The sequence below is a fragment of the Corvus brachyrhynchos genome, unplaced genomic scaffold, assembly GCF_000691975.1.
Source record: "Corvus brachyrhynchos isolate BGI_N302 unplaced genomic scaffold, ASM69197v1 scaffold253, whole genome shotgun sequence".
Lineage (NCBI taxonomy): Eukaryota > Metazoa > Chordata > Aves > Passeriformes > Corvidae > Corvus > Corvus brachyrhynchos.
This window is the reverse complement of record NW_008237231.1, coordinates 1,222,604-1,234,973: the sequence shown is the minus strand read 5'-3', so window position 1 is coordinate 1,234,973 and position 12,370 is coordinate 1,222,604. Positions and strand designations below refer to the sequence as shown.

At 35.1% G+C, this 12,370-nt stretch overlaps 1 protein-coding gene across 1 annotated transcript in view; it reads right to left on the bottom strand.

The window, feature by feature from the left end:
- ATM (ATM serine/threonine kinase) overlaps positions 1 to 12,370 on the bottom strand; it is a 62,022-nt gene that overhangs the window by 33,580 nt on the left and 16,072 nt on the right. The window contains 10 exon segments of the mRNA XM_017729522.1: positions 1,563 to 1,695; positions 1,946 to 2,110; positions 3,728 to 3,902; positions 5,744 to 5,943; positions 7,168 to 7,294; positions 8,594 to 8,712; positions 9,303 to 9,549; positions 9,862 to 10,031; positions 10,793 to 10,969; positions 12,086 to 12,206. Of these exon segments, the coding sequence (XP_017585011.1) occupies positions 1,563 to 1,695; positions 1,946 to 2,110; positions 3,728 to 3,902; positions 5,744 to 5,943; positions 7,168 to 7,294; positions 8,594 to 8,712; positions 9,303 to 9,549; positions 9,862 to 10,031; positions 10,793 to 10,969; positions 12,086 to 12,206 (1,634 nt within the window).

Genomic DNA, 12,370 nt, shown 5'->3' with positions numbered 1-12,370 from the left:
TTCTAAATCTGAATCCAAGGAATACCTCAAAATTAGGCTTTCCACCAGGAATTTCTAAGAATTTGATTAGCTTTCGGTTGCCAAATTAACCTTGCCAAATTATAAACTCTCAAGATGGGTATTTCCTTATATATTTGCTCTCTGCCTGAGGTTTTTTTAAAAATAAACATTCTAAACAAAATGGTCTAGGAAAAAATATGTCAGTGTAAGGAAGAAAAAAACCACCAAGAAAGCAGTCCTTTTTTAAAAAGTGCTAATCAGAGTGGAAACCTGGAATTGGACTTTTTGCTTGTTTACATCTTTATAAAAATGAATACATATAATAATATATTTTAAAGTGCTTAATAGAATTTTATTATAAGGCAAAAGCAAGGCAACAGGCCCATCAAGCCTGCCAGCCCATCTCCAGCAAAGCAAGAGAAAGTACTTCTTCTCAGGTCTTGCCTGAGCACATCTTCATACCTAATAATCTCTACAAAATATGTCCAACTTGTTTTAAGGCCAGTTATGTGGTTAATCTCCACAGTAAATTGCATGGTAAATATATTTTGAAGAAATTACACGATTTTTCTTGTATAATTTAATCTGGGATTTAATTCTGGGCTTTAATTCCTTCACTATGATAAAAGCGGTAAGTACTCCCTACTTATGCTTCATCGTTCACACCAGTTCATACACCTACTCCCTACTTCATACTCCCTACTTATGCTTCACCAGTTCATACACCTCCCTCTATTTCTAGTCTATCTCTTTCCCAGTCTCACAAGGCTCTCCTCTGACGGAAGTTGCTCCACACAAGCTTGTTGCCCTTTCACTAACTCTGTTCAGACAGAGTTTGGAAACTAAAATTGTAAATGATATACAGGATGTAGGGGCCAAAATGCACTTGCACCGTGGCCTTACAAGATTACAATTCTTATCCAAATTTTACTTTGCCCTTATTGACAATTAATTACATCATCTCTTTTTATCTTCCTGTCATGCACACAAGCTGATGGAAACTTGATGCAGAGGAGAAAAGTGAAATGGTCTGGCACAATTATCTGAAAACCAAAATAGGAAGAAACTGAGTCTGGATTGAGGACTGAAACACAATCCTGGCACCTGTCAAAATCCAGCTAAACTAAATCCTGCCATTTATTCTGAGAGTTTTACTTTCTAATATGCCTTTAATAAATTGAAGCTTCATTACATTTAAAAGAATAGGGAGATTCATATACAAGAAAACTCACTAAGCAATAATAAATCAATATACTTCTACATTAACCTGGTCACTCACAATCATGCATGCCCCATGCCAAAAGCTTGAAGGGTATTTTATCCTCTCTATCATGTAACATCTCATCTAGTATTTATAATGCACTTTGCTAAAGATACTTCTGATGTTGCATGAATCATAAATGTCATTCTACTCTGCATGTGAAATTATAATATTACATTGTTAAACATACAAAAACCAAGACAAAAAATAAAACATTCAATGTCAAATTAGAATAGGGTACATCACTAAACACCTAAAACCAGGTAGAAAAGAAATAAAACACATAATCAGATATCAGTACCCTGGAAAATTTTCAGGAGATCCTTCATCTGATCTTTATATTGTTCCAACTTTTTGCGTAAATCATACAGTCCTTCAAGCCGTGTCAAGGGCAGTGAATCACAAACCCCGACTGAGAGAAAGTGATTAATTTCCTGCAAAACAACACTGTATTAAACCCATATAGCATACAAACAAAGGTAAAGAAGTGGCTCTCAGCAGTTCACAACGTGGATGCAAAGTAAAAGTGGAGACCTACAAGTATCTCCGTGGCTGAAACCAGCAATAAAAAGACTCCACATGTCTCATTTAAACTTAAACTACAGTTAGAAAATACTTCTTCTGTGGAAAGTTTGCATTACAAAAAACGATTATATTGTGAGATGTATTTTAAAGTGTAATTACCTCCAAAAGAGAATATGATCCTTTACTGTATTTTATTTTCTGTTGAGCTGCTCGCAAATCTTTAAAAGCTGGATATTCAGGAAAAGGATCTAAGCTTTTGATTGCTTGGTACAGACTTTCATTATCCTTATTATCTATCACCAGATACTTCAACAAGCCTAGGACCTGAACATCAAAAGTAAACAAAAACCAAAAAAGACAAAGGAACATTTTTGAGCCATATTTCTTATTCAGGTTATAAAGTTTGTATTTCTCTAAGTTCCATTAAACTGGTAAGATGATTTATTTACACTGCTAAAAGCTGTAAGATGTTTAGAGGCTTGGGGAAATCACAGATACATTGTAAAATGGTGGGGCATTTTTGCTCTTCCTCCTCCCAAACAGAAATCAAAGCTTTTACTATCACAGCCTGCAGTTTTATTCTGTCCTTTGATTAAGCTGATTTCAAATGCTGAGATTCAATATCATCTCTACGATATTCACAATGATTTAACAACACGCTGCACCCAAGTAGTTCTGGTGTAATATATTAGGACTTTATTGTTCTTACCAAAGTGCTGGTAATTTGAAATTTAGACAAATGCCTATATGTCATAACTTACTACCCAAATCACTGAACTCTGGCAGAATTTGTGTAACAACATATCTACAACTTGAATAAATGCTTGTCAAAGAGGTGCTATACCTTCTTTGGAAAAACACTGCTTTTATGCTTTACTTAAAAATCAATGCAACTGGATATTCAATCCAAGCACCTTTGAGGAGTTTTAAATCTAAATGATGAGGGTTTTATTTGAAGACTTGTATTTACCTGAAAATTATCAACTAGTCTCCATTCAATGCTAGAAGAAAAAATAAAAAAGAAGAAACTGAAAAGTGATCCCTAGAAGGTGGGCATCCCTGCAGGAGTATGATATGAGAAGGTTTCATGTTTTACATCAGTTCCAATACAGAGAAATTTCTGTCCTCCCCACTTTTTTCCTGCCCAGGTATACCCTGACATGTTGCCTTTGCAGACGTGCATGTGCAACTGTTTACATAGAGATACTGTAAATCTGATCACAATCACGAAGCTGTGAAACAAGATTGCCAGGCTATTTTCAGCTGGATCACCACAGCCCTCCAGGTGAACTGGAAGTACAAGGAGGAGGACAGCGTAGGGCTACAGTGCAACCATGGAGATGCCTGTGGTACAATGGGATCAGATTAAGCCAGAAGGCAACATGAGGACTGAAGTGGAACAGGCACACTCTTCTCACCTACAGCTACTAATTTTAAGTCTCTGAATCTTCTTATATTTTTAGCCCCAGCAGAATGCACATAAAAAGCAACACCAGAGGGAAAACAATGCTTGTCACACAACAGAAACTGCTTTGTTTCCTTTTTTAAGGCCTGTGCGCTACATTTCTTTTTAATGATAATTCGTTAAATAAACAGCTCAACTACTGAAATCTATTCTCTGCACACACTTCTTCTTTGTCCTTTAGACACCTTCTCATACCAAAGCTCTTCATCATATTTCCCATGAAATCATCCACAGTTTTTCAAGGAATTGCTTAGCTACTTGATGTGCTATTTGGCAAAACAGTAGTACCAAAAGTGAAATTGCATTAAAAAAAATTAAAGGCATAGTATTACATCCCAAATAACAGTTTTTATATAAATCTCCAAAGCATAGGAAAAAGGAATTAAAATTGAGCATGAGTATAGATAGAGCCTTAAGAACAGTGAACATGAACTGGAAAGCTAACAGGTAAGGAATAAACGGCAACACAAAACTACCTGTTCCTGAATCTGAGACTGGTCCATGGCAAGAGGTATTAGGGTTCCTACAATAACATGAAGGTGGGTCTCCAGAGCATCGCTGCAACATGTAACTGCTGTGTGGCAAACATGATGCAGAAGATCACAGCAGAGTGAAAAGCTGCGCATGGATATGTCTCTGACTATGATGGGTCTGTCACAGGAAACAAAGCGAAATAGAAGAAATACCAATTGTTACTGTCTCAAGTATCAACATTTTATACATCAGGGAATAATATGGGAAAAGGAAAAGAAAACCAGGAAGAATTTATTCTAAACTTTACAATTTAATAACTCTGTCAATCAGCTCTAAAGACTTATCTCAGGAGACACAGAAAAACTGAAACACACTGAATTTGACTGATCACTTTAGAAAACGGAATAAAACCTTGTAGAAAAATATATACCAAAGAGAAAAAAATCCCCAAACAGGTTTTAGATTATTATTTGTCAGGACAATCTTGACAGAAGCAGAACAAAGTGGGAAACATGCTCTCTGAATCCTTCTCTATCCAAAATGACCATCAGTTTAAAAAAAAATTAGGTTATAAAGGACACCTGGAGATTATCTAGTCCAGCTTCCCCCCCGAAGCAGGGTCAGCTTCAAATTCAGATCAGGTTCTCAGGGTTTTGTTGAGCTGAATTCTGACATATTCCTTGGATGGAGAACCAATAGCTTCCCTGAGAAACTTGCTCCACTGTTTGACTATTCTCACTGTGAAAATCCTTTCCCTTACGTCCAACCACAATCTCCCATACTGCAGCTTGCTGGGTGCTACCCCTTGTCTTTTCACTGTGCACTTCTAAGAAAAATCTGGCTCTACCTTCCCCACAAGGAATCTTCCCCTCCAGAAATTGGAGAAGAGAAATTAGATCAACTCAGTTTTTCCCCTCTGGGGTCTTCCACTCAAGCCATCCTGGTTTGTCATTCATTATCTCTAATAAGACTCAAGGGGGGAATGGCTGCTTCCTTCAGCTTGCTGGCCATGCTCCTGCCAGCACAGCTGAGTACACGGTCAGCCTGCGGTGATAAAAGGTGAGCTGCTGACTCATCCAGCTCCTCTTCTAGACAGACCCCAAGCCTGAACTCATGATGGGATATCCTGGTGATAATCATGGTGGGATATCACCCGGGATATTCCACCCCAGGTGAGAGACTTAGGGGTTGCTTTTGTTCAGCCCCACAAGGACCTGTTGTCTCACCCCTGTAGCTAGGTGAGGTCCCTCTGAACGGCAGCATTGCTCTCCAGTGCCTCAACAGCCCCACCCCAGCTCAATGTTCAACACAACAACTTATCCCATAATAATGCATTTACCATAAAATCCACACATCTCTTCAATATCTCAGGGTATGAAATGCTTCAAACCAGCCAAGCAATCAATTTATACATAAACTCAGAGACATTTATGCAAATAACTGTGAAACCCAGAGTTAAAGCTCAAATAAGAAAATACCTGTAGCCTTCTTTGTAAAAGGCAAGAATCCTACTTAAATTTTAACCTGAAAAAGGACCAGTTTCCTCAACCTGAAAGCAAGCTAAGATAACATGTAGCAGTTCTCACTTTGCTAGGTACTCACTGGTGAGAATGTTAATGTCAACACTCCAATTAACTCAATAAGCGCATTTTATTTGACATGTGCTTACTTTGCCCCTAACTCCAAACTTTAAATTTTTCTCCCATATGCTTTAAATTCCTAAACACCCTGCCATCAAAATCTCCCAACACTGCTTATTCCTACAATTTGATAGCCTATTACAGATACAAAACCTGCAGTATAGCAAACATCTAAATACAAGGCTAGCACAGATTAGTCCATATTTTAGTAAGAGTTCTCTGTTTAAATTCTGAAATTATAAAAGAATAGTGATTTAATTTTTAATTTTAGCAAATTCTAACTAATTTTACTGATTAATTAACATCTGCTAGCAATATCAAAATGTAAGTTTACAGAAGCCAAGGAGCACAGACAGAAGATCTAATTACTTTCTTTACCTGCTATTGATGTGGTGAATCAGGGTGTAAATTACATCTCGGAGGACAAAAGCCCAGGCTCCTCCTAAACTGTCCTTGATCTCTTTAAGTAACAGACCAACAAACAAGTGATAGATTACGAGAACTCTGTGTTTCTTATACATGTTTTTTGTATCTGATGCATGCTTACAAAGAGCTAGAAGGATTTTCTGGAACGAATCCTAAAAATGAATAAAATAGGAGTAAAAAAATTATTCATAATGTCAATACAGATATCAAGAAAAAACTTTAAAAACCTAAAACCTAACATTGGCAAAAAAGCTTCATTATTTTTATTGCTTTAAACAAACAAAAGACCTACAGAGAAACCAATTCTCCAAACAGGACAATAAGCCACATACCTCCTAATTTTCCTTTTTTATTCCCCCAACATGTGAAATGTTGTGTACATTTTTCAGAAAGCCAAACAGTTATGGCAATTTTTACCAAGAGGAAAAACATCAAATAAAAACCATTGAAACATCAGGTAAGGATTCAACCTGTATTTTTTCAAACATAATGTTCATGTGTGCAAACTGCACCATTTCACAGAACACAGCACTATAGATTGCAACTGTTAAAACCGTAAACTTAAAAAAAAAAGTCATTTTAAAACACTAGGCAGGTTGTGTAACATTTTAAAAAACTTATTCCACTGTCTGGCAATACTAACTTTTACACTCAAAAGATTTAGCTAAAACATGGTTCAGTAAAGTTTTTTTCTTATTTTTAGATTATTTATAAATAGGCCAAGTAAATTGTTGACAACATACGCAATAACACAGCGTAACTTTAAAAAGATACATTTCTAAGAAACAATGTTAGAAGACAGTAATATGTTTATGATTTATTGCAGGGCTGTATAATTTCCTATGTCTTCATATTTGCCTTTAACAAATGAAAATCAAGTGTCAATATCACTGAGTATAAAATTTAACACTGTCACTAAAAGTAAGCAAGTTTTATATTTTAATTGTAGGCTGTATTTAGTTAAAATTGACCAAATATAATTATTTTAGAACATTCTTCAGACATGTGACAAATATGCCACATTCTAAACCATGTCTGGTACACAGAGATTTCCCCAACCTTTAAAATAATCCTCTTTACTTTGCGTGTATTATATAATGTATATAATTACATAATTTATGCATTTATATAAGACATATTGTATAACACGTATATTATAATAATTAATAAAATAATATAATTATATAATGCACTTAACTCTGTCCCTGAATTAAGGACATTTCCCATTTCAGAAGGCAAACAAATGAACAGAAAAGGGTCTAAGGTGGTTTATTTTCCTCACATAGAAATGATGAAAATGTCTTATTTGACTAAGAGGTACCCATAATAGAAATTTTGCATTCTACAGAAAAGTAAAATCATCATTACATACTTACAGGGCTTTTAGAAAGAACTTCTACAATACTTTTTAATTTGCTTTTATGACAGTTGCTAATATAGTCCAAGGTTGCCTTAATCACATAAGATGGAAAATGAGGAGGATTAGGAGCAGGATCCAGTTCCCTAAATGAATAAAAAGGAGTTATATTTTTCTTCTCAAAAATCAAACCACTTGTATCTAATACAGTAAGTCTTAATGAATAAACACATTAATTCCTAGAAAATATTTTCTGCTTTCAGTAAGAAGCACCAAAAGCATCCAGAAAAGTGACATGCACCTTATTTTGTAGCTGCTTGTTGTCCCTCTATGGCAGCTGTGTTTTCCCCCTAGGGCAGCTTTCTAAACTGTTTTTTTTTAACATCCTTTTTTTTTTTTTTTTTTTTAAGATAATTTGTCTCATCTAAGGTATTTAGTACAAAAATCTAATTACAAGTCATGGGTAAATCTTCTGCATTTTGTAATTGTGGGAACAATTTGGCTGAGAAAAAAGCAATCATGAATCTTGACATAAAAACAGGGTAGTGAGGTCTTCTGGGACCTCAAAAAGAAAAGAAATGCATCATGGTAGAAATAAAAGTGCATAATCTAAGTTTCATCACTCTTATTCTTACCATTTCCTTCTTAGAAAGAAGAGCTTTGTCTACAAGCAGACACCACAGTCTGTTAATAAACTCACTACAAAAAAATTTTTAAAGAGTTCTTAAATCCTCAGCCGTTTAACTTTTGGCAGATTTTCCCAGAAATGCTTTGGTTTCTTTCAACTTAGTATTTTTACAATAAAGGTATCTTCTTCAAGAACTTCAAAAAATGCAATGTTTTTCCAAAAATTTCTATCTGAACATAAAAATCTGGAAAATTATTAAACAAATAGGGATATTTTAGGACAACAACAATGACTGAAAAGCTAATAAACTTGAAGACATTTATGGCACTAGACTATTTCTATTAATTAGGAATTTGTTTATTTGACATTGGTTAAGCAATCTCCTTACCAAAGACAAGATCTGCCACTACAAGAAACAGTTCACTTTACCTCTCTGTGACTTCTAGTTATTAAAGACCATTAAAAGAATCACTTTAATTTAGAGACTAAAACCTGACCAATTTAACAGAGACAGCAGTCCATCCAAACCTGAACTAATCTAAACTGGCAGTGCCACAGCAGTCCAGCTCATCAACACACAACAGCATTTGCCTGCACACCGTTCATTCCTTCCATCAGCTGCAGTATTACAGAGCTTCTCCTCCCTGATCTTGGGGAGTAACTCCATGAAGGCACAACTATGATGTATCATTACTAATGACAGTAAATCCTTCAGTTCTCAGCTTCAGAGTTACCTCTTCTTATGCCTGAAGCACACATTCTAATGCACAATGTTACACAAACACACTCAGCATTTAGAGAACCTACAAGTTCATACCTTATGTATTTACTTAGATGAGACCCTCCTTCGACCGTGGTACCAGCTGGTTCATGTAAGGTCATCAACAGTTCAACCACAATCTCTGGCAAGTTATTATGAGATAAATTGTCAATTTGCTACAAGAAGAAAAATAGCATTTTAATAAGAAAAAGGTATTTCAGCCAGAATTATTTCTTTGGCTTCTGAGAAAGCCCACTTTTCCTTGTCTAGATTCTCTATTTGTTCCATTATCCATGGCATACAATTCATTCATAAATTAAGCCTGGTTAAGCTTCTCTATGGCAGTCACAGGTAGAACAATTTGCTTTCCTACAGTATATAGAAAAAAAATTATGTTTCCTTTTACTTCTAGTTCCAAACACAGAGTCTGCCTATGGAGAAGATGGTTCCTCATAAAGCATTAAAAAATATTTTAAGAGGAAAATGTGACAGATATACGACAAAGAAACTCAGGGTTGTATAATGAATGTTAAAAATTTTTTTTTTGCACTCTGAAAAAAATTATACCTCAGTCAACTGTTGGCCTGAAAGTTTCTATTGAATAGCTACTTGAAATCCTCGGGATAAAAATTGGCTAGCTTGAATTAAAATACTAATTTTGTACCTATAAATTTGAACTATTTACGCTTACATAATACATAAATGTTTCTTTCTGGTCTGTTAAACACCAGAGAACTCAATTTACACATTTTAAATGGATACCTACCTGTTTTCCTAAGCAGTTTTCATCCTTAAGCCTGTCGTAAACTTTAGAAGCCATTTCTCTTTGCTCTGCTACTTGACTCTTTCCATGGCTTTGATAGACAAAGTATGGCAGGATATTGACAAGTAACTTTGGAAAACAGTCTGCCAGAACTTGTCTCCAGTCTTTTTCAATCTTGTTGGCAAGTGATTTCACATCTTCAAACTGACTTCTAATCACCAGGTGTGGAACCAGAACTTTGTAACAAGACCTACACATAGCAAATACATTTCCAAAATGTCCTTAAATTACTTTTTAAAAAAACCTCGAGCATCTTAGAGCAAATACCATTCTTCTACTGTATAACTAAACTTATAACCACTGTTTAGCTACTGCTACACACACACAAAAAAAAATCTTACCTGCATAAATATAATACACGTGATGCTTGGAATACATTTTGAAACTTCTCAATACATCACCTTACAACAAAATTCTGATTAATTGCTATATTTAGCAATTTGAGACCCTGTGTCACAATTGTAAATAAATTCTAAGTAATGCTTTTATATAGCAAACTTACCTGTAGAACTCCTCAAGGCTAGTATAGTTCAGAAGAACGTAAGGAAAAGCAGACAGGCTATATCCACTGTCATTTATTTTCAGCCACTCCATCACCAAGTAGTCTAAATGTGATGTCATGAAGTCTTCTATACTTTTATAGCCAAAAATGTCAGATACTTTTTTCAAAACCTGAAATGCATGAATTAAGATTGCGAAAATAGTGTAGGGAGTACATGGTACTATGGCAAACTGACAATATTACACCTCCATGTGTACACCCCAGCCTTTTAATGAATTATTTGTGTAACTCAGCTCCTGTTTAGCATAAGCCATTTTACTATTTGTTTTGCCATATCTCAGAAGAGGGCAATCAAGGAACTACAACTAACCCACACAAGTTAAGAAAGGATGGTCAGTGCCCATTTTGCACAGTACAGACTGTGTACAAAACCAGGAAGCAGTGAGCAGAAAAAAAGGATAAAAGGAACATGTGGACTTAAAAAATGACTAGCATGAAAGGCTGAAGTATAAACAGCAATAATTTCAGTACACCCTTGTGAACTTCAAAATAGAATTCCACACAACACATACCATCTTCCAATACTCTGCATTTATTTTACATATTTTCCACATAGGAAAACTTGCTTCCACTGGGTAGAATGATTTTTCTAAATGAGATCTGCAATATTCAATGTATAAAAGTCTATTTGTATTTCAGATCTGTGCTTTGAACATACAAGATTTACCATTAAAATTGCCTTTAATGATTTCATTATTTCTATGTAAGTCATTAAATATAAAGACAAATTAATTCAGTTACGTAAGTACCACGTTAGTCATACCTTTACAATATTTAACAAATTTCAATACTGAGATAAACATTTTGTAGCTTCCAATTGTAACCTACCCTTAATTTATAACCTAAATATAAAATAAAATGTTAGACTTGCCTTTTTCACAAGGTGAGGTTCTAATCCATTCTCTTTCACAGACTGGCAAATAGCAAACAGAGCTTGCTTTTCACAGACTGGACTGCAGCACAGAACCATGGTTATAAGCATCAGAAGAACTGCTTTTCCATTACCCTGTTTGTCCAAAAGATCTTCAGGACTTACATCACCTCTGACCTTCAATAAGAAATTACGAAGAACTTGGACAAATATTCTGTTAAAGCAATTTCCTAGTTAATAAATGATCATAAATAATTTAAAATTAAGGGCACTGACATAAATACTGCTGAACATGTCTAGTCTCCTTCTTTTACTCCTTGATGCACATAGGGAAGAACTACCTTGCCATTCAAATGCAATTCTCCTCACTTATTAAGGCATGGTGTTGCCAGGTAATGAGTTTAAATAAAAGCAACAAGAAACTGCAATGAAAGGGGAGAAGTTAACAGACACTGCCAAGTTGAGGGGACAGAACAAGGACTCAAAGCAACACAGAAACAAGACGATGACAAAGAGCTGGAGGTGACAGTACAGAGGGATGAAACAAGATGACAGAGATGAGGCCTCAGCAGCAAGGCCAGGGTACACAGCAGGCAAAGGGAACAGAGGAAAATGGAGCAGAGAGACGACATGCAGGTAGATAACAGCATGACAGAAAAAAAAGGAAAATGTAGATGAAGTCGATGACTTAGCATGGTAGTAAGGAAGGAGGAAAAGTGAAAGACATTAAAAGAAAAAGTAATAGTTAAAAGAATTCCACAGTACTATACCACACCACTGTATTTCCAGTCACTGCACTGAAGTGTAACTTTTCCTTCACTTCAAGGTTCTGAATAGTTCAAAATTTTAAGCAAATCTCAATTTTGTGAAAAAGCTTGCTCTAATACCACTAGAAACATGATCCTTCTGAAATTTACAAATTTGGTTTTATACTGTGTAAACACAAGATTTAATTTACATTGCCCCTTATTCATTATTTATATGTTTTCTAGATTATTGAGGCTACATTTTTCTATGATTTTGAAGTGTTACAGTACTGAGCCTGCAACAACAAATAGTATGATACAGAAGAGCAGTCTGAAACATACAATTTACAAATTTACAAACTTCTAATATGGGTGAAACTGTGAGTGACTGGATGAGAAAGGAATTTCCTATTACTTTGTTTCACCATCTCAGATTACCAGAAGTCCAGAAGAATTAATGCTTCTGGAAAACTAAACATGATCATGTTAAAAGTAATTTTATTCAAAAGATCAAAACCAGGCAAAACTAATGACTAGATGTTGGTACCAGATTGCTCATTCCTTCCTGAACTCTGAGATATGCATTCTCAAAAGCCTTTTGCTGGAGCTTCAGGGGAAGAGGTTTTGACATTCCAGAAGAATCTCTCTGTTTCACATCTTGAAACAAACTTCAAAAAAAAAGAATAATAATTATTAGCGTAGCACTACAGAATTACTGTATGTTGTATCAATAAGGTTCTGATTTTCTGAATATAATTATTTTTGTCTTTATTTCCTTATATTGATTTTTCTTTACTTTCTTCTAGAGCAGTTTCTTTCTATATATCGATCC